Consider the following 23130-nt stretch of genomic DNA (forward strand, 5'->3'; position numbering starts at 1 on the left):
TATACATTGTGTAAATCGAAAATACGTACTTTTCCTTAATGCAAATTAGGACCCATGATAAACATGAATTCAATAAATAGTACCATCTATCAAAACTGCATAGACGGAATTGGGTGCTTTTGACTCTACAATACATTTTTAAAAAGCTCTAATTAAAAACAGAAATAGAAACAATGGTCTGAAGTCATTAGTAACAAGCTGATTCACAATGTGATGAGAAGCTAGAATGACTGAATAAAGCACCTTTTAGATATTACAAAAAGTATACCTATAGGGTCCACAGGAACATAATGTTAATGGTGTAAACTACACAGTTTAGTTTCAAATTCACTATTCTCTAACAACGCATGAGATAGTAGATAAGATAAGACACAATAAGATAAGATAAGATCAGATAAGATGAGACTTTATTGTCCTAGAGGGATATGCAGACACACACTGACTCTGCTGTACAATACCAAGTAATTCAACATTACTAAGTCTCATAAATAACATGACAAACATATAAAGAGCTCCACACCTCCAGAGATCCTGAAGGCATCGGATTCATTGTGTTGTTTTTTAATGTCTACTTTCTTTGTACATTACTAGGTACCATTTAGCACAACAGAAACTCTGTTACTAACTGTACTCTAACCTGTATTCTTAAATGATACATGTGAAAAAACAACACAGTCAGTACGCCAAGGTAAGAGTGATCATGAAGCCATACAAATATATTTATTACATTTTAAATTCACACATACACACAACTTACATTATTTCCATAGTGCAGACAGAATACAGTGTGTACAATCCTAGTGCTATGGTGTTATTATGGTTGACACTTTCTTTAAAATTTCAGTGCAAATGTCTTCATGCGTATTGATTTTTTAACCATGAAACTCAATATTATAACATAATATAACAATATTTGACTATGATGCCCTTCTGCTTCCCATTTCCACTTCTATTATTCTCCTGTTTCCATTCTTCCAAGGAAGCAAAAGTTCAGTTTAGGAAGAGGAAAACATGGTGCAGCTGCTCCATTAAATGATGAGTTTTTGTCACTGATAAAGGTCATCATCGCCTTCCTCTCTGTACAAGCCTGGCCTCCCTGACCCAGAACCTGATCCTTGACCCCCAGACTGTGAACCAGTAGCTGAAGGGAACCTAAGTGTAGAAAAAAAAATCAAGGTCAACTTAATAGCAAAAGAAAAAAAAGATTTAAAAAAATTCCGAGAAGGTTTTCTGTAGTCAAATATTTTGTACTGCCTGTGTTTGTGTACCTGAAGTTCCCAAAGCCTCGGCTCTGTTGCAGAGTTTGAGCAAACATCTCATATTTACGAATGTCATTGTCACTGACAGAGCGACGAGCAAATCGCATTGCCTCTTCAAAGTGGTCCTTCCTGATCTCTGGGACTGGATCGAAGTCCTCATCCTGCAGACAAGGAAAATCATTTTGACTATATGTGGAAACAAAATATATTGTACACTGTATATATGTATGTGTGTGTGTTCCCAGTCCAAAGGCTGAAAGTTACATGAACACACAGCCGCCCTTTAGGGAACTTTTTATCTTCCACATTCTCATTCTGCACCGAGCACACACAGCCTGGTACTGCTTTGAGGTGTGGAGCATGTATGTGTGTGTGTGTTGTTTAAAGAATTTCAACATGGGACATAAACAAGTATACTGTGCAGAGAGTCTGACCATGGGGATGCCTGGTCTGCTCTGCCTCTGACGTTCAGCTTTGATCTCGGCCTCGATGGCCTCACGGATGGCCAGCTTACAAGCCCGCTGGCAGATCTCTGTTAGGTCGGCTCCAGAGAAACCCTCTGTGATACCAGACAGGTATTCAAGGTCTACATCCTACAGGAAGGAGAGACACAAAGAAAAAGAGGCAGGAAAATGAAGGTGTTGAATCTTTAGGTTCACATGATACAGTGGTCATTGTTTATGTGTCTACTCACAGTTAAAAAAAAATTGCGACCAAATTATTAACCTGAGTACTGTTATGTATTGTTTTCATGGAAGCAGGGTAATTCTGGTCACTAAAAGTTCTACAGTACTTACTGTAAAAGGTAATGACACTTTTTAATGTAATATTTCACATTTCACTGCACTACATTTATCTGCAGAATGTACTTACAACAGCTTTTAGAGGATAAAGTCTCATCAAAACATATAAGTTCATAAGATATTATGACTGTCAGAGTTTAAAGGTACACTATGCAGGATTTGTCAGTTGATGTTTGTAAACACATAGCATCTAAAGTTGGCCCCTCCTCCTGAGTGAGAGAGAGAGAGTGCAGTGTTGGTTGAGCAAGCTAGAGAGTGATTAAAGAGAGTGAGCAGCACTGGCAAAAACAAATCTGTGTGTGTGTGTGTGTGTGTGTGTGTGTGTGTGTGTGTGTGTGTGTGTGTGTAGCTCAGCCCTGTCCTCAGTCAAGCAAACACACAGACCTGCAGCTCTTTATACATCCATAACACAGAGACAGAGAGCAGAGTGGAGCAGAGGAAAGAGACAAAGACTGTGATATAACCTGGTTGCTACAATAGTCCACCTTGCATGCTGTTATTGGCTGAGGGCTTCACTCCCATTGCCCAAGAGTGGACGCCCAGACACGACTCAAACATAGTAACAAAATAAGAAAATACAGGCAGAGGGCACAGTCTCTGTAGCTTCATAAACTGCCATGCTCTACGAGTGGGTCATAAATGATGATTTGTATGAGCCTATACATGTTTGTTTGGTTTTTTTTAGGAAAATCCTGCATAATGTACCTTTTAACAATACAGTTCCATCAACTACAAGGAATATTCTTCACAATTAATACTTGTGATTTTCTGTTCATACTTTTAAATACATAAATGAAGAAGAGAGATTAGCAGGAAAATGTGTCTTTGTGAGTATCACTAACTCGGGCAATAGGGGACTTGCGGAGGTTGGCGCGTAGGATGGCGGAGCGAGAGCGTTTGTCTGGGAGTGGGATGTAGATGAGCTGATCTAAACGGCCCGGCCTCAGGATGGCTGCGTCTATGATGTCTGGTCTGGTGTGATGAGAAGAGGGAGAAAGTGGGGTGAAGAGGAAGAGAAATGAAGATTTACAGACAGAAATCATCATCCCCAAATCTGTACCTGTTCGTGGCGCCTATGATGAAAACATTCTTTTTGTCGGACATGCCATCCATCTCTGTGAGTATCTGGTTAATGACTCTGTCAGCTGCGCCACCTGCATCCCCGCCACCGCCCCCTCTGGATTTGGCAATTGAGTCCAACTCGTCGAAAAACAAGATGCAGGGGGCTGCTTGCCTGGCCTGAGGCAGAGGGGAAAGGACAGGAGTCAAAAACGATGCAGTCTTAAACATAAGAGCAACAGGTGTTACTGAATATATCTGATCTGCATAGATAAGACTACAGATTCCAGTTTACTATCTACACACTCGTGTTTTAGGTTATTTTTTTATTCTTTGCTCTGTTCCCACCTTATCAAAGACGTCTCTGACATTGGCCTCTGATTCTCCAAACCACATGGTGAGCATCTCAGGTCCTTTGATGGAGACAAAGTTAGCCTGGCACTCATTGGCAATGGCTTTAGCCAGAAGAGTTTTCCCACAACCTGGAGGACCATAGAATAACACTCCCCGAGATGGGGTCATCCCAAACTTTAGGAACTTGTCTGGATACTCAACTGGGTACTGAGAGGAGCAAGATGGAGATTAATGTAATGTTGATGGGGCTGGTGTTAGTAGATATGTGCAGCATCTGGTGGTATGAGTGTTTGTGTGTGTTTCTCCCACCTGAACCAGTTCTTGAAGTTCTCTCTTGACATCGTCCAGTCCTCCGATGTCCTCCCAGTTGACATGAGGTACCTCTGCAACAGTTTCTCTCAAAGCTGATGGGTTGCTCTGACTCAGTGCCCACTGAGGGAGAAGAAATGTTCGTGTCAAGCTTTTAGTTGTTGTGTAGTTACAGATGACAGTTCTGGAGGAACTACAGTATGTACGTTTGTATATGTGTATGTTTGTATACCTGGAAGTCGTCCATGGTGACAGCTAGTGAGTTGAGCAGGTCGGCATCGATGGTATCGTCCTCCAGGTCTATGAGGATCATCTTCTTGCGGATGGCTTGCAGAGCAGCTTCTGAGCACAGAGCAGCCAGGTCAGCGCCCACATGGCCGTGAGTCTCTGTGGCGATCTATTGAATAAATTAAACATGAACATAATTGGTGATTGACTACTGATTGATCAGCTAATCATTGCAGCTCCAGAAGATTGGAATAGATGCCAGCAGAAGGTGATGTGTTTGCAGAGTGTAACACTGCAACCAATGGTCTGACACAGCACATCCTCAGACGTGAAAAACTATGTCAGTTCTGGTTTGCTCAAAAAATTAGATTAACTATCTGCAACAACTACTTCAACACATCCAGTAATCCTTTCAGTTTGAAAGAATTTCCTTTGAAGTTAAGTTGGACTGGACTGCTTCACTTTCTCACCCTCTCCAAGTCGACATCATCAGCCAGTTTCATGTTTTTGGTGTGGATCTGCAGGATTTCCAGTCTGCCAGTTGAATCTGGGATTCCAATGTCGATCTCACGGTCAAACCTGCCTGAAAAGAGACATCACTGTATTTGTCAGCATATAATGTGTGTGTGTGTGTGTGTGTGTGCGCGTGTATCGTGTGTGCATGTATGTGTCCTAACCAAAGCGTCTGAGAGCAGTATCCACACTGTTAGGTCGGTTTGTTGCTGCCATGACAACCACATGAGCTCTTTGCTTCAGGCCATCCATCAGGGTCAGGAGCTGGGACACTATACGCCTCTCCACTTCTCCATGGGTCTACACAAACACAAACACACACACACACACAAACAACACACACACACACACATTACGATGTGACGCATCAGAAAGAAGATTTCTAATTTGTTCCACATTGCTTACCTTCTCTCTCTTGGGGGCGATGGCATCCAGCTCATCAATAAAGATGATGGCTGGAGCGTTTTTCTCTGCTTCCTCAAAGGCCTTTCTCAGGTTGCTCTCTGACTCTCCAGCCAGCTTACTCATGATCTCAGGACCTTGTCACAAAATAACATATTTTAAACACATTGTCTCCCACACAGAGACATAAATAGAGAAGTTGATGATGGTCTTACTGTGACACTATGTGAGCAGAAGAAAGCCTCACCATTGATGAGGAAGAAGAAGGCGCCGGTTTCGTTGGCTACGGCTCGCGCAACCAGGGTCTTCCCTGTGCCTGCAGGGCCGTATAGCAGGATACCTCTGGGGGGCTGAGGAAGAGGAGGGACGAACACACTGAGTCATGAAAAGAGAAATGTCTTAATGTCAGAATGGAAGGATGCAGATGGGTTCATAGTTGTGTGTCTGCTGTCTGTGTGTGTGTGTGTGTGTGTGTGATACCTTAACTCCTATCGTCTTAAAAAGCCCGGGGTGTCTGAGAGGAAGCTCCACCATCTCTTTAATCTGGGCAAGCTGCTTTCGACAACCTCCGATGTCGTCATAGCCAATGTCATTAAGACTCTCCTCTTCATCCTGTCACAGGGCAATACACAAGATTCAGATCTGAGTTCATTCTCAGTCATGAACATACTCAGTGGTCCTGTTCCTGATAACTTTAATTTACAAGAGTGGCCTGCATAGTCCCATCTCAACTCTACTGAGTACAAATGAGGATGTTTGCAGCATGAATGTGCCATTTACAAAAAACAAAACAAAACAGCATGAATTGCATGATGTCCTCAAGTCTGCATTACAGTTGCAGATATAGTCTAATGTTCACTATGTAGTACTTTAAAGTTACTAGACAAAGAGTAGTATACCATCTTGAAATAGCTAGAGTTTTGAGTGTGGTGTTGCCGTGCACAAATGGCCCATAATACAACCACACACTACCCAGAGGCATAAAAATCTCTCACAGACCTCTCTTTTGATTGGCTCTCCCTCACAGTAAATGACGGTGTCAGGGGCAACGATACAGTGAGGGCTGGGATCTGTCTCCACTACCTTGAACTCCACCGCCCGCATACTCCCCCTTACCAGGAAGACGTCACCTGTCCACACAGAGAACAAGTTACAGCACACACAGAGGAGCATCCAAATGTGTTCAGGATTATATGATTCAACATACTGTTAAATAACAAACATGCTGACCAGAAATAGGTTGTTTCAACTGTGTTCCTGCAGTAAAATCTGTGTCAGAGGTGTTGTGGTACCTTGATGTACAGGGCGGTAAGCCTCCAGAAAGTATGGCTTGAGGAAAACCTCAAAGAGGTTCCCTGTCAGGCCCTCAATGGTGTCATCTATGGGGAGGATATGGATCCTCTTTCCATACTTGATATCAGGGCAGGCATGAATACTGTAATAACATCAATAGATTACTCCTGAGCTTTCATGAAATATCCTCAAACTTCATTTCACGTGTAAGCTCTACCTGATGACGTCACCAAGGCGGACACGCAGGTTGTTGCGGGTTACACGGTTCATACGGATCCGTTCATCTCCGCAGGTGGCATCGGTCAGGACTATGCACACTGTCTGGCGGCGCTTCCGCCCCCTCAACACCACTGTGTCCCCCCGGAAGAGCTGCAGCTCCTCTGTCTTGTTCTGGTGGAAAAACAAGAGTCAAGAGAACAAATACATACAGGACTGTGATGTATTTATACCTGAAACAAACACACACACACACACACACACACACACACACACCTGTGATAGGCTGACAATGCTGCTGTCTTCATTGAGAGCTTCATCCACAATGAGTCTGTTTGGTCTGTGTTTCTGCTTCAGGATGGCAGTTGAGAAATCTTCTCCCTTTGGGCTTCCAAACAAGAGGCACATTATGACACACTGACATGCAGGATCTGCACTGGTGGCTCTAATTTCCTCATGTGACGCTGAGCTGTATTTAGACTCTCTCTGGTTTTGCACATAGCAACTATATCACAGTGTGTCTCCAAATATATAGAAATAACAAAACGTTTGCTCTTTTTTAGAAATTGAACAATTTCTTGCCACAAAAATGACACACAGATACACTGTACACATGCAGCTGTTTCACTCACTCCACTCCTCCTGAGCGTGGCATAACTGCTGTCCTTTGTCTTGTCAGATTTCTTCCTGAGACTTTCACACTCTGCCTCTCTCTGTCTTCTGCAGTTGTTTACTGTCGTGGTTTTGGTCTTCTTGCAGCCCAGAAGTTCCAAGCAGAGTCTCAGTTTTTCCTCTTTACTCTGTTGCATTGAACCACCATGTTTGTGGCTGCTGCAGCCAGTCTGTTTATCAGTGGAGGTATAAATATGCCCATCTGCTTCCCAGTCTTATTTGTAACACCACCGTGTGCACACACACTTTCTTACACACACACACACACACACACACACACACACACACACACACACACACACACACAGATATCCTGAGCACTTACCTTGGAGAGAGTCCCAGGACAGTTATAGCGTGATATTCCCTCCTCCCCTTGCTCCTAACCAGCAAAAGCAAGCACAACAGCCTGCCACAAAAAATGCCTCCTGGTTTACTGCTAGATATTTGTCAGCCAAAATAGATGATATGCAGAGTCCATTTTCAAAGACTCATAATCTGTTTCATCTCCTGGATAAGTCCTTTCTATCCAAAAACGTGGCATGGTCTTTCCTCGTTGGGACTCCTCGCTGTTGTGACTGACGGACACTGCTGTTGTGACACAGCTGCTCAAAATCAACGGTTACATATATGCCCTCCCTCACACATTATATGTGGCACGTTTATATCTGCTACACACACACACACACGCACACACACACACACACACACACACACACACAATCCTATACATGGACACAAACATCGATTACACATCTTACAACATGCAAGCCACAACAACAGAGCATTAACACACACTCAAAATGGACACATTGTGACATTTTAATCAAAACTTTTATTACTAAATTTGCTCGTTAACAAATGATGGGAAACAAGGGCATAGTCATATTGTACATTCCCCTTTGTGAGAATCAGACACAGCGGTCCTTCTCCTACAGACTGAACAAATAAGAATGAAATGATATGAATGAGTGCAACAAGCACTGAAACATACACCCTCAACCAACTGTGATAACTTGAAAAAAAGTGAGAGTTTAGGGGGGTATGAGAGTAGAGAGGTAGAGGTTTGAGAAATGTTGGATTTGACTGAAAAACATTCACACAAAAAAACATCAATAAGTCGAAAACAGAAATATACAAACACACAAATAACAGAATTTATTTAAAAAAAAATGATGTTTGTACAAAGACAATGTAAAACCTGGAATGTGTGTCCTGCAGGTGGGAATGATATGGATGACAGTCTGACAGCATTTTGGTTTCCAAAGTTTGAGCTGCAAAAACGGTAAAAAAAATGCTGGTGGCATGAGATCAGTTGATTGATTGACTCAGCATTACCCTGCGTTAACATCTTTCATTCAAATCGTTATTTCTCTCTGTTTCATAAATTTAGGCGGATGTATTAAATGTTTTGTTTGTTTGTTTTTTGCTTGAATGTATTTACATATTTACTCTGGTACCTCTAGTTGATTGTTCTGCTGATTTCAGTTCAGTTAGCTGGTGATCAACATTTATGGAGCCTGCTGTAATGTGGGCTGAAGAAGATCTGTTTAAAACATTATGAACAAGCTTATGTCAGAGGGTTTCATCTGTTCAAATGTTAAGCAACACAAAATCAACCACCTGCCAGTCCAACAACCTCCAGAACATCTTGTGGGAATTGTCAGCTTATTGCTTTGGTCAAAGACTGTTTTCCAAAGGTTGTGATTTAGCAGCAATTTAACAGAATCTCAACCATCTACTCCAGCTTCAGGGAATGTATTTAAAGTGTAATTTCACCCACACGCCTGAGCCTAACTCCACCCACTGCATCATTTAGACAAATGCTAAGAGGTGGGCTGAGAAGGGAAGATTGGCAGAGGGGGGCATGGATGTGTGAGGCAGGAGGGCAGGAGTTCCTCTGACGTCCCCTGACCTCTGACTGTCCTGTGACAGACACAGATGGATAGATTTCTTCCAGCAAGTCAGTTTTGCTGTTGGCTGCTGTTAGCTCCAGAAGCTAAAACTGTCTCAATCAGCATATATTTGAAAAAGAGGCCGGCGTTTTCACAGATTTAGATTGGTGCTGGGAGGGTGGCGTCAACATTCCTCCTTTTATATAAATTTCATGGCTTAGAGAACTCCCATAGGGCATACTGCACGTCAGCATTGGCCGCGCCTTTTCAGGGCTGATTCATTCAAGCTATTTTCAACCCATGAAATACCAATTTTTATAAATTTGGTGTCAGTGTCAATATTAACGTCAGCATTAATGTATTTCATTACAGTATAGTCATATCATTTTGGTTATAGTTCAACAAACATGTTAAAAGGCGGTACCGCTTAAATCTGTTCAACTTGTAATTTGTTGCTGTTGACAGGGACAGACACAAACCCGCAGCAAGAAAAAACCTTCATATCACAACCTCAAAAGAAAGAGAAACAGAACTTGCCTCCAAACAGAATGAACATGACCTCTTTCAAAACGTGCGTAACGGAGGTCAGCACGAAATAACAATACATCAAAACAGAACATCTCCCACAGTTTTAATCGAGAAATTGCAAAGTGCTTCATTGTTGTAATAGTTTTTTTGGAAAAAGAGAGAAATTGCATGACTGCTTTTGGACTTCTGCATCTTAAAATCTCGGTTTTAGTCGTCCATCAACCAGAGCAGTCACAGAGGGCCTGGAGGAAGTGTGTGGGTACTGTATGCCTGTGTGTGTGTTCTTGGACATGAGATAAAAAAGTATATTTTATATCATGCATGCATTTTTATATGATTAATTGAGTTATATATAGATATAAACAATCTCAGTCTCTAAACAGTGTTTATTCCATGTATCGTTAGCAGTCGTCATCCTCAAAGTGTGTTTTCTGCAAAACCTTTACGTGACGCTCATAGATCTTGAGGGCGGGGCCGAGCCTGATTGACAGACCAGTCAAAACATCATTACGCTGCATGAGGAGAAGGGACTTTCCATCGATTTCCTGATGAAGAGAGCAAAGCAATGCAGGTAGAGAGGTGTAAGTTACAAGTGTTACAGCCATTCGTTGTGTCTGTGGTGCTCTCTAGTGGTGCTTAAAGGAGTTGCAGGCTCACCTGGGTCCTGAAGGCAGCAGCCTGCTCTGGGAAACCTGCTGCTGTGAAATAACTGACCACATCAGACACCGTCCAGTCCACCGGGCTCCCACTGGCACCTTCAGACTTCACAAACCTAGAAAGATGATGAAGAAGGTAGTTTAATGAATTTCATCCTCTATACCTTCAAAAATCTAATGGCTTTAAAAACTGCAGGAAATAAAATAACATTTATAAAACAGAGGCAGGAAACAGTTAAGATTATAACTATTTAGCTACTTAAAATAAGAAATGTAAGAAATTATATATATGCTTATATATGCTACATGTATAAGGATAATTAGACCTCTCCTTTTTTAGTGACAATATTTGCACAGATTCATGCACCTTGATCTGTGTCCACTTTCAAGCTGATACTTGAGCTTTCTTGTTCTTGTTTCTATGTGTGTTCTTTTGTTCATTGTTGCTTTTATTATTTAAATGTTGTTTAGTAGTGACATCTTTTTGATATAATTACCCTCTATAGTGACAGAGCTACAACAGAAAGCATTTACTGCCATTATTTACAGAATGGCTTTAATGTATATGTGACAAATAAAAACTAACATTGCATAAATTACAATACATGCATGACTTCTGTACTGTGCAAATAACTGTGCAAATATATATATACAGAAGTGATGAATATAGTAGTGCAACTCCACAGGCCTTACTGAGGTAGAGTTGTGACTACAGATTTTACTGAATGACTAGACTTAGTTTCACTTTATTTGGCTTCATTCAAATTAAATTAAATTTAGAAAGAGGTTAGAGTATCAACCTTCAGCTTTAATTTGAGGATGTTTAAATCTACACTGCATACATGTACAGTAATGCAGGATCATAACCCTGTTCGCAATTTAGGACAATGCAACCATGACCCTGATCATACACACATGCATGGGGAAAACAGAAGGATGCACTTGACTGGTCAGTCACTTGACCTCAGTCCACCTGATCATGTATATCATTTGATGAAGACCAAAGTGAAGTCAAAAAGCCCCTGAAACAAGCAAACAGTGAACATGGCTCCAGTGCAGATCCCACAGAGCATCACCACACACAAACTGCTTGGTGACAGCAAAAGATTTGCAACCAAATATTAAATATTTTATTTAACACATTTATCTCGAGAAATGTCTTGTAAACCTTGCCAGGCTGCAGTGAGTAGGTTGCAGCTCCAAGCTGCATTATTATATGCAATAAGTCAAAGAATTAAGCATAAGTTTTCTTCGGGGCTGCAACTAATGATTATTTTCATTATTGATTAATCTGTTGATTATTTTCTTCATTTGGTCTTTGAAATTTTAGAACATTTCCTCAAAAAGTCCTGAGAAAAGTTTCCCAAACATACAAATCTCAAAGTGAAACCTACAGTGTTATTCTGTCCTCTCCAACAGTTCACAAACAGAGGATATTCAGTTTACTGTCATAGAGGGCTAAAGAAACCAGAAGATATTCACAGTTAAGAAGCTCGAACCAGATAAACTAACTGAGTGATTCATTATCAGTTGATTGACTGATTGACTAATTAACTTATCATTGCAACTCTAGCTTTCATTGTTTCTGAAATTCTAAAATGTTCTATTTCTATTTTCTAATTCCATTTTATATATAACTTTAAAAACCAAAAGAAATATTCAACATATTAATTATGACTTTAATAATCCTGCAACCAAAAAAAGTGTTGATTTGGGATTAATTATGTAGCATGCAGTTAGAATTCAATGCTCTGTGTCTGTTTACATGCAAACAGTTGCTTCACATTAAAAACAATCCTCGCTTTCCTCAGTTTTCTGACTGGTTGTGCTTTAAGAGTTAGAATCTACTGTTACAGATCCAACATATCCAGTCAGGAGGATCAGATGCTCGACAAGCTCTGTGAGTCTGTTTGGTATTTTCAGGGTCTCACTGTCTTTTTTGGACTCACCCTTCACTGCTTACTCCTCCGTTCATCCCTCGTTCGTCAGACAGGCCGGAGTCTCTCGGGGAGGCTGTGGGTGTGAGCAGGCAGGACGACACACCGACCTCTGTCTTACACTCCGAGCCTACGAGGAAAAATGAAGCACAATCTGAATCCCTGCTGTCACTGCTAACCAACAAACACAAAAATACACAAAAACACATTTTGAGATTATCTGTAGAGCAGAACTCACTGTTAAAGCCTGAGGAGGTGTGGTTGATTGTGCCTGGCTGCATCTGATTCTGTGTCTGGAGAGAAAAGGGGGATCAAACAGAGGTGTGAATTAATGAACACGATATGAAGATGATATTTGTCACCTTGAATAAATCGGTGCTATAGAGACAGTGTGAAAGGCTAAAATCATGCTGAGTGATACCTCCTCCACCTAAACTGAAGGATAAAAGGAACTGACTGAATCAGGACGCAAAACTGCAAAATGACCATGTGGAGGTGGAAATGATGATGTGCGATGTGGGACGTTGACTGGTGCGGGAGACGTGGCTGATGAGTGGTCTGTCTGTCCTCACCAGCCTCTGCTTCACAAACGTCTGTAACCAAACGTGGTTTCTCAAAGAGGGTTTGATTGTCTGTCTTTCTGAAAATCTAAAACATGTTCCTGGGTGGTTTTCTTCTCCCACAATCTTTATTTGTCACACATACTGTATCATTGCACGTGCAATGTGAAGTGCCATGTACTACAAAAGTAGTACATGCAAAAAAGCAATAGATTTTTGAAATATATCAAAAATATACAAAAATGTGAAAGTAGTGTTAAAGTAAAAAAAGATAGATGTAGCACTGTAGTAACATGGAGCAACAGGCATAACAGGAATTTAAGAACACAAACATGAAGCAGGTGAGTGAGTGAGGTTATGATGTGTATCTTATCAAAGTCATTTACTAAGCTACTGGCTGGTAAAATGTGTCATTCATCAGATATTGGAAGAAAAAAAACTATTGCTGTGTACGAAATCACTTCCTTGTTGACTTAGAAGAATTATCTATACTCAACATCAAAACATCAAATGTCCTAAATACATTAGCTGTGACACACATGGACTGTTGCCAACAGCTCCTTTTCATCTGATAGCCAGGACCAGGACACAACAGGGTTTATGCAAAACCATCTAAACAACCTGCTGTAAGTTGTTTAAAAATGCTTTTATCAGATTTGAAAAGTAGGCTATCACAGATTTCAGCAAACACTGCATTTATTCAGTTACTTTTTCATTTCCTCTGGGATTTCTTCACCACTAGTAGCACTACCTAGCCAAATGTATACATGTTGGTCTGTTTTGTTTTATTATTATATTTTATTATTTTATTTTTATTATTATTTATTATTTATTATTGTTTTGTATTCATGCACATGCATGTTTTTAAGAAATATCGGTAAGGGGGCCAGCTGTTATCGTTTATATCAATTTAGTTTATTCACACTATATTGTGAATAAACTATTAAAAATTTAAAATATATGGATATTGCCATTCTGCTAAAAAATAGAGAGATATAACTTTTGGTCCATATCACTCAGCCCTAATGAGGACACATTCCTGCCGAGGCTAGTCAGTTTCTGTATCGTGGAAGGAATGTAGCAATGCACCACTGAAGACAGCAAAGAACAGCACAGGACTCAAAATATTGAAAAAACTGGATTTGTAAATGTTTTATGAAGAGGTCATTATTTGAGGGATTGTCAATGTAAATAGTGATGTCATGCGTGTTTACAAAAATTTCACAGGGCAGTTTTTTTTATTGAATTGGTTTTTTTTCAGTTGTTGAAATTGTGTTATGTAGATGTCTTAGTGTGACCATTTATTGTCTGTTCATTGGTGGAACTTCAGTGTAATATTTGAAGAGTTCATTTGCAAAAAAAGTATATTCTTTTATTCTTAACACATAACACATTCTGCACACTATTGCTAACATTCAGCGAATCAGCACACAGTATTCAGGTCAGATGACATAAGATGGTTGCTCCACTTCGTGGATGTATAAATGAGCCTCATGATTGAATAATTTTAACCACATTCAAATGAGTGGCAGGTTAAACCAGAAGTTAGCTGGCTCAGCTGACAGTTGTCTCTGGAGCACCTCCTCTACTGGCTACATGATCCTGGGTGATCTGGGTTTTATACCCAGTTGAACTTTTTTGGCTTCATGTGCCACTGAGCAACTTTCATAGGTGTGAAAGGAGCCCCACCTCCAGCGCTGTATTCAGTTCTCTTCATACATCCCTGCTGGAGAAAGCGAATATCTGTCTGAAAGTGAATTTTGGTGTAACTTTAGCTTGTAGCACCTATTAAGATGAATAATTTGGTCAAATCTAAAGAGCGTGTGATGTTTTCTCCTTCAGGGTGTATAAAGAGGAGGAAAACCTATTCACATAACAAAAATATTACATACATTATAGTCTATTGCTTGTAAACACAACTTTATGTTGTGAAGTTTGTCAGGGGTCTGCCCAGTCTACAGAGGGAGCCTTACATGGATATCATGCCAGGTAAACAGCAAAGACCTACACTGGATAATCCTACAAACACAAACCAAGGGATCTCATCAAGTACTTCATTGTGGATGAGTGTATCAGTGTATCTGTGGATTTATTTTTCTTCAAAATGTTGAGAAACAATTCAAATAGAGATAGAGAATTTGAAAAAGGTTGGTAAAAAATGTTTGGTATTTGGATTCTAAACTTTAAATCATTTTAAGCAATTAATCAGCTATCAAAAAATATGTCAATTATTTTTCTTCAATTGTATGTCAATTGAATTATTGCTCACTGCTCTAAGAAGAAAAGAGAGACAGTCTGTTAATAAAGAACTTTGCCTTTGCAACATTGCCAAGTACTGGCTGCAGAACGGGGTGATAATACCTGAAACCTGTGGTGGTGCTCACATCTCAAATGAAAAGGCAGCCAAAATACCATTTGTGAGGGACCACATTCAAACTTTTACCTGCAGAGTTATGTCTGCTGTCGTTCACCAGGCAGAAAATAAATTCCAGCTGACTTCAATGTGACAAAGAGGCACCACTCTTCCACCATATAAATGAGCAGATCTCATTCACTTTATACACTAAGTGTATTCAGACATGACTTTAACCTTGCATTCAGACACCCATCAAAAGACGTATGTTAAACTTCTATTGAAGCTGAAGGACCCAGAACTCACAGGTGATAAAAACCAGAGAATAGGCCCTTTACCTCTTAGACAAGTGAGAAGGATGTAAATTCTATTATCTGCTATATGCTGAAGAGGGAACTTACATATTTGCATTTGACGTAGTTCTGCCAAAGTCACCCATTTCACAGATCTACTATTCAAGACAGCTGTACCATTGTGTTTTCGGTGTTGTTCAATACTGTGACCGTGGACAGAATCAGAGAAAAGAGAACATCCCCCTTTCTAAATCACTGGAGAAGCAGAACAAGAAAAGCAGTAACACAGTGGCCTCGCCTTCATGGTATTATTGGTAACAATCTGATTCTGACAGTAAAATACTCAACTGTAAAACACTAGAAACTGAAATATTGAGTCACAATGAATACTGATTTGAGACTGAATACTGAGTAAAACCCAAAACTGGGAAAAACTGAGTCACAATGATACTGGGTTAGACTGAGTAATGTGGGAAACGCTGAAAACTGAGTTTAAACTGAATACTGTGTAACACTGAATGCTGTGAAATATTGAGTAGCAATAAGTAGCATGGAATATGTTATTACGCCATGGAGTATAGTGAAATAGTTGGTGTTTTTTAGATGTTAGTGTAGTTCCCAAAGAATTGGTTGTAGATTTAAAACCATGGCAAACTTTAGGCTCAGTGAGACACTTCTGAATGAGCTTGTCTGGTCTCAACTGTGGAAGCTCTTTTAAATAAGGACAGCTGTGGTTTTTAATGACACCCTGCAGGTTAAAACATTGGCACATTCATGCTCAGGGGTTTTATAGTCTGGCTGGGTTTTTCCAAGGTATGATCTTGTAAATGTGTAATATTATCTATTAATGGTCTGTTTTTGTTGCAACTTTCAGCACTTTACCCACTTTTGTGTTAAAGACAAAAAAAAGTTTAATTTTGTAAATTATTGTATACTGTTAATGTGTAAGTTATTTTCACTTAATCAAAACAAACCAACTGCAGTATGATTGATTAGCTGGAATCTACAATAAAAAACATGATTTATGAAAATCTATTTTTTGCAAATGAACTCTTCATTTTCTCCACTAGCTTTAAAGGCCCTGCACTCCCAGGCAGTTGATTTCACTTATTCTGTTTAGGCAGATTAAACCTCTGCTCAGGTCACTGGAAATTGTGTGAGGTCACCAAACTACATAAGCCAAGACAAAATAGGCTGGCTCCAAAAGTGCATCATTCCCCATAGACCCTCTTATTAAAATGCCCAACTTTATAGCAGAAATAAACATGTTTACAACCCGGTCCAAAAAACAGTTTTGCTCTCTATAATTCATTTCTCTCTTAATGACAACTGTGCAGGAGGTGACTGTAAAAGCACTGTGGTAACCAAGTTAGCAGCTAGCTGCCAGTGTTAAGGGCAGTTCCAACCCCTCATCCAAAAACAGTCACTTCTGGCTTCAAAAATCCAAGATGGTAACAGCCAAAATGTAAACTCAAGGCTTCAAAACTATTAGGAGGGTCTAAGGACAAGGAGAAATGAAAATTACAGTATAATGTCTGATAAAAGCATTATTCACAACTTTGTAGACTGCCGTTGTTAGCACACTAGCCATGCTAACTCCTACACAAGTATGTTTTGCCTGGCAGATTTCAGTCTGACTGCACTATTAGAAAAGGTCAAATAAGTGAAAACACCTGTGTAGGTGTTAAGATATTTCAATATTTTGTTTAACTTCACTGGATACTTTAAAACTACTTAATATTTTCCAAATAACTGAGTCGAAATCCAACAATGAAATTCTAAAGTTTCATTACTAGACCAGCCACAAACACTGAACCAAACACAGCCATTAACATCTGTTATCTGTTGTCTGGTGTGAGACGAGCACCATGTCTTGTGCAGTCTGGTGTACTGCAGTAGACTTATAATTGTTTTTTAACTTTAAGGAAAAATTCAGGTGTTATCATTAACATGAACAATGTCTCTGTTCTATCCAAGCGTCTCAGAGAGCCATGCCAGTGTAACAGTAAGCCAACATTTACCAAACCAGGACCCTGAATCTACCCAAACATTGACTTTTGCTGCATGTCATAAACCTCTACACATATTTCTAGTCTCTACGTATGTTCAAGTGTCAAACAAAGGCAAAAATATTACGTATTTTCAAAGCATTTGTAGATAAAATGACTTGTAGATGTTAATCATGTGATAACTATTAAATCCCACATTTGTTTTCTTCATGTCATGATAAATATATTCTTACATACTGTAACACACAATGCAGGATGCAGGATGCTGTGCCTCACAGATAACTTGAAATAAAAAAAATATGTTTATGTTTTCAATAATGACAAATTTACATGAACTCTGACCACAAATCAAATAATTCTGTTCTCTTTATGTTCACGTACTTTTCATTTGTCTTTTTGGATGACGTTGGACACACCATATGTCATATATGGGTGGTTGTAGCTACATGTCAACTGTTGTTTCTGCTGCTGGAGATGTAAAACACATCACTGTGCACCACACAAACCATCAGCATTAACAGAAGGGGTGTGATAGCGTGCACACACACTATCACACCCCTTCTCTTAAACACACTATCACAAGAAAGTGATTTGATTTTGTACACTCAATATATATATATAAATATAGAGCAGAAGCTAGCAATAAAGAAAATAAGAAGCTAGAGATATGAATTTATATATTATATTTACATCACTTTTTCACTTCTTGTGTAGAGCACTGAATGTCAAAAATGTTCATTTGAATAATTGATGATCATAATACATTAAGGAGTTTGGTTAAACTATGTAACAGAACAATTCATCTAATGCTAAACCAGGTTTCAATATTTAGAAAACAAGCTGGCATCTTTATGCAACTTCAGACTTCCACTTCACTACATTTCAGTGGGAACATTGTCCTTTTGACTCTGCTACAATTATTTGACAGAGATAGTTAGCAGCAGCTTTGCAAATTTCTAATTTCATTTGTAAAAAAACAAACAAACAAAAACAAAACAAAAAAATCACAAAATAAAAATAGTTATAGATATATTATATTATGGATATTCATAAAATAAACAATAAATAACTACAATAAAGTCATTCTGAGTCTTGATTAACTAAGGGAACTCAATAACTGTGCTTGACGCAGTTGGTCAAATTAAATATACTGTGGATCACATTGGTCAGTCCAGTACTCTTTTTAACCTGGTAGCTTTCTGGCAGAGAGTTCTTAATAGCTAGTGATAATAATTACTCCAAAACCTTTCAAATAACTTGTGGAATTGAGGATTTTTAAATGATTTTACTTGTTTTTAAAGTATTGTACAACCCCTACGATCAGAGTATTGCTCACAGTGAAATTCCCTGAATAAATAAAGGTTTGAAAAAAGAAAAAAAATCCTCTGCCACAAGCCTATTAGATGTTTCAAAGTGCAAAAGGACAAAAACTTTTGGTGAGACAGCTTTTAGCTTTTATTTTCCTCAACACTGGAACAGTCTGCCTGAGGACAAATGAAAACATCTTTAGCATGGCTTCTCATTATATTCTTTAATAGACATGATTTACTTCATGTACTTATTAATTTTTATAGTATTCGTGTTTTAAAATGTTTTATTCCCTCTTACCTATTTTATTTGTCATTTTCTTTGATCTATTTAAGCTAGTTATTATTTCATTTTAATTAATTCTAACATTCTTGTGTGCATTAGTCTCAAATAGTTTTTTTTCGTTCACACTTGTTCTGTCTTATTGGCTTGTCAGTCAGTCTGTTAAGCACTTGTACTATCCTGTATGAAAGGTGCTATACAAATAAAGTTTGATTGATTGATTGTTTTTGGTAAAGTAATTGAGACTTGGGGCATGTTGAGTCATTCAGACTTGTTTAGTTATGGAATTTAAAAACTAAAAACAAAACATGTAGCCTACCTGTGCCTCCAAATGTAGCTGATCAGTGGTGACCGGTGTCTCCTGTGGGTGTGCACTGATACACTGTGACAGGGAAGCTTCGTGATCAGGCGGACACAATGTCCTGCTGAGGGAATCCATCGCTGAGAGTCCATCGGTCAAACATGGACAAGAGGGGGAAATGAGTTGCATTCATGAACAAAGAGAGAAAATACTTACAACCATTCACTGCACTGTATGATTTATTGATGCAACACTCATTATTACTGTCTATATTTGTAGTCTTTACATGAGCTGTATAAATTAAAATTTAAAATATAACCATAACAGTTTAAAAAGGAAAAACAAATTAAACTAACCACCTAAATACTTGTTGGTAGTCAGCCATGCAGACACACACACACACACACACACCTTTGCCACAGTCCTGCAGCTGATGAGGGCTTTCCTGCTTTGATGCTGTCTGGATCTCAGCATCTTCTGTGGGTTTCACAATGAGGCCTGGTTCGGTTGTCATGGCTACCGGGGATAGTCCTCCCTCCTCATCAGAACTCCTGGGATCCTTCTCCTCCTCTTCCTCCTCCTCCTCCTCTTCCCCATTCTCTCCCCGTTCTTCTTCTTCACTGGCTGTTTCCATGGGCTCATTCTCCTAGAGAGAGGGGGATGACATACAAAGTTGTAGGCTATGAAAAACCTCCCCATTAAAAAAAAAAAAAAAAAGTTGCTAGAGCTAAGTTCTCAGTCAGGCTTGGCTACGTGATTTGAGCTTTGCACACAGCATATTAGGGTCTGTTGCGCTTCTTCGGGGCGGACAGCGCCGATTAAAAACACCTTCCACTTAGTGAAACACACATAGGCTATCAGAAATAACAATATCCGCCTACTGTAGTCTACCGAAGTCTGCGCCCACAGGAGAAGGCGACAGGGAAGAGAGGGAGCTGTCAGAAATGATACAAAGGATTTAATGAGGCACGCAACGGGGGAGATGCGGGGATAACGAAGAGGAGGGGCGATGGAATAACAGGCAAAAGTGACCAACACGGTTTATGCGCAATGAGAAATGCACAAAATGTAGTAAATAATGTGAAGAAACATGATGCTCCGGTTGTTTGGTAGCAGCACGTCTCAAGTTTAGACAGACAGACACCGCCTACTGCACGGCAGGCCCAGACACTGCTCCGCAAGGCTCAAGTTCCTGGGAGCAAAAAAACGGTACTGACCCCAAAACAGTGATGTGGCAACGAAACCATAACCTGCTCGTGCTCGCGCCATGCAGAGACGCTCTTTACGATGCGCGCGCTCATTCTGTGTGCGCATTTTTTTTTTGTTTTTTTTTAGGATACGGGGGAAGCCGCTCCAGAGATGCTCCTGTATGTAACCCGTACCTTTTGTGAAACCGAGCTACACACACACACACACACACACACACACACACACACACACACACACACACACACACACACACACTCTTCTATAGAGGACAACCGCTGACAATTAACCGACAGAGAGAAACACTTATCCTTCCTAAATGTTGGAAATACCCTCAGACACTTTGAACATGAAATAACGAGGTTTACTGGGAAACAAAAAAAGATAGGTTTGGCAAAAGGAAGTCGAGCGCGTCCTGCTCTGTGCCGTGTGTGTGTGTGTGTGTGTGTGTGTGTGTGGTTCAGTGATCATTCATTTATCAGCAAGCCATCTCTGTTCAGGGCGTCCTGTACAGCCGGGACGTGTTGGAAATATTAAGTTAGCATTGCCCACCTTTTTCACAGAGTGCTTGTCTTGCTTGTCCTGCAGTGCGCGCTTTCCAAGTCTGCCAGCGGACGCATTCTTCGGCATCGGCTCCTCCACCACCATCCCCCTCAGAGGAAGAGTAATGTTCCCGCAGCGGGTCCTGCGCAGCCGGCCTCTCGCCACCTCCCTCTCCATGACCACTTTGACTTTGCCTCGGGTCAGTTTCTCCTCTGAAAGCCGCTCCTGACTGCTCAGATAGCCCAAAATCTCCTTCAACCCGAGCGGCTTCATGTGGCCTCTGGTTGCGGCGGAGGAGCCCCCCCGGAGGCTCCTCTCGGACAGGCTGCGAACAGAAGCCACCAATCTGTCACCCAGGTCGGAGTTGTTGGCATTGTTCCCCGCTGTTTTGGTGCCGACTCCTCCGACTCGAAGTTTGGGCTGGAGGGGCGCAGTCTGCTTCTGCTTCTGTTGAGGGAGGCTGCTGATGCTTCCTGGGCAAGTTTTGTTCTGGGTGTCAGCTCCGGACAAACCTGGCTGCTTTCCTCCCTGAACTGCATCGCCTCTGCTCGGGGTTGTCCCGCCAGCATCCCCGCCGTCGTGCGCGCTTGTTGTGTGGCCGTGACCGGGCGACGGACAGTCCCCCGCTCCCTGGTGTCCTAATCCCTTGTCTCTCGATGCACTTGCTTTCTCCTCTTTACAGCCGCTCCCGATTGTTGCGCCACAACTGAGACTCACGTTTCCGCTACTCGGGCTTGAGGCAGACTTGAGCTTCTTGTCGGTGTTATGAGAGGTGTTGGCTGATGTTTGAGTGTGGGGATCTGGGCTTGGCTCAGAGTCCTCCTCCTGGTCGGTAAAGCTGTGCGCACTGTCGCCGTTGTTGTTCAGATGGTCGTGTTTGGTCGTGCTGCTGCCGCCGCTGCTGCTGCTGCTGCCAGCGGCCGTAAACTCAGTCTTCTTTCTGCTTTTCCTCTGCACCTTCGCCGCGTTTCGGTACGATATGGACCCTTTGTAGCTAACTTTGAGCACAGTCTGCTCTTGAATCAGTTTTTCCAGTTCTGTCCTGGTTCGGTCCGGGTCTGACCCGTGTCGTCTCCGGACCATTCGACAAATCCTCTCGAGATCCGGACGAGCTTTCCTCGAGCGGAGAGAGTCGATGGTTTCCAAGATCCACTCTCGGTACTTATTGGGCTCGGACATCTTCTCCTGTTGGTGCGGATGGGGTTTGGCCCGAGTGCGTCTTTTTCCACCCCCCCCTTCTGTTGTTTCACAAGTGACGCTGTGTCAAAAAAGCTGGGAAGCCAGAGTGCGATCCCCGGCTGGAGAATGAGGACGGAAGCCTAGCTGGTACGCTTGCGTTTGTTGGCCACATTGTGCGCTTAAGGTGGACCGAAGATGGCGCCTGGGTCCCCGCCACAGACGCGAATGGCATTTAAGGTGGAATTGGCTCGCGTTGGCGCATCAGAGACACGTTCTTTGTTCGCAGTCGAGATCAGATCAACCCGCAGTTTATATCTGTTGTTTACACAAAGAGAAAGCAGCGAGCAGCACGCACAGGAGGCGGCGGAGTTGTTGCGTGTCGTGTTTTAAGGTGTTACGGTGATTCAGATGGAGCCGGGCGGTCAACAGATGGGTGGGTGACGGCTCAATTCCGCATCAGGCGGCAATGATGGATGTCTGACCTCTAGGCTACAGCCCTCCACCACCGACAAAATGCAAAATATCATCTACTCACTACTAATTCACGACACAACACATTCAGGAAGGACACACAAGTTCAGTAGAATTTTACAAGTAAAACTTTATTGGAATGATACTCATGTTGCAAAATATTACACTTCGTGTTTTTATGTCACTTGTTCCCGTGACTTTAGACCTTCCCTTTGCAGTGTGTGTATGACTCTGTGTGTGTGTGTGTGTGTATTGTATGTATGTGTGTGTATGGAGGCCTATGTGTGGCTGGGGTTAACATGGTTTACGTTGGGGTCTCATTTCCCTAAAAAGTGCGACAGTATGCGCCAGCATTGTGCCTGCATCGAGAGGAAGTTGTATCACTGCAAAAACATCGAGGAGACACAGAATAATATTGTATTATAACTTCAAACATTTTGTCCATGATGATATAGTCAACATTAAACTTGACATGGAGGAAATACATCGGATGTGAAGTCTCAA

At 41.1% G+C, this 23130-nt stretch overlaps 2 protein-coding genes across 2 annotated transcripts; both read right to left on the reverse strand.

Annotated features, from left to right (window-relative positions):
* Positions 1–1027: 1027 nt before the first annotated feature.
* zgc:136908 (Transitional endoplasmic reticulum ATPase) lies at positions 1028–6844 on the reverse strand. The gene is made up of 17 exons (XM_053326929.1): positions 6713–6844; positions 6438–6610; positions 6220–6362; positions 5927–6057; positions 5408–5539; positions 5175–5277; positions 4931–5064; positions 4690–4825; positions 4483–4595; positions 4017–4181; positions 3785–3907; positions 3470–3682; positions 3123–3301; positions 2905–3034; positions 1694–1852; positions 1269–1420; positions 1028–1152 (listed from the first exon to the last, which is right to left on the reverse strand). Exons 1-17 carry the CDS (start codon positions 6842–6844, stop codon positions 1047–1049), a joined length of 2424 nt encoding a protein of 807 aa, XP_053182904.1. The 3' UTR covers positions 1028–1046.
* Positions 6845–9817: 2973 nt separating this feature from the next.
* samd1b (sterile alpha motif domain containing 1b) lies at positions 9818–22173 on the reverse strand. Its single transcript, XM_053331641.1, has 7 exons — positions 20986–22173; positions 19639–19873; positions 19246–19367; positions 12360–12414; positions 12134–12251; positions 10186–10300; positions 9818–10073 (listed from the first exon to the last, which is right to left on the reverse strand). The coding sequence occupies exons 1-7, from the start codon at positions 22153–22155 to the stop codon at positions 9930–9932; spliced, it is 1959 nt and encodes a 652-aa protein (XP_053187616.1). The 5' UTR covers positions 22156–22173; the 3' UTR covers positions 9818–9929.
* Between the last annotated feature and the right edge of the window lie 957 nt (positions 22174–23130).

The sequence above is a fragment of the Scomber japonicus genome, chromosome 2 (genome assembly GCF_027409825.1).
Source record: "Scomber japonicus isolate fScoJap1 chromosome 2, fScoJap1.pri, whole genome shotgun sequence".
Lineage (NCBI taxonomy): Eukaryota > Metazoa > Chordata > Actinopteri > Scombriformes > Scombridae > Scomber > Scomber japonicus.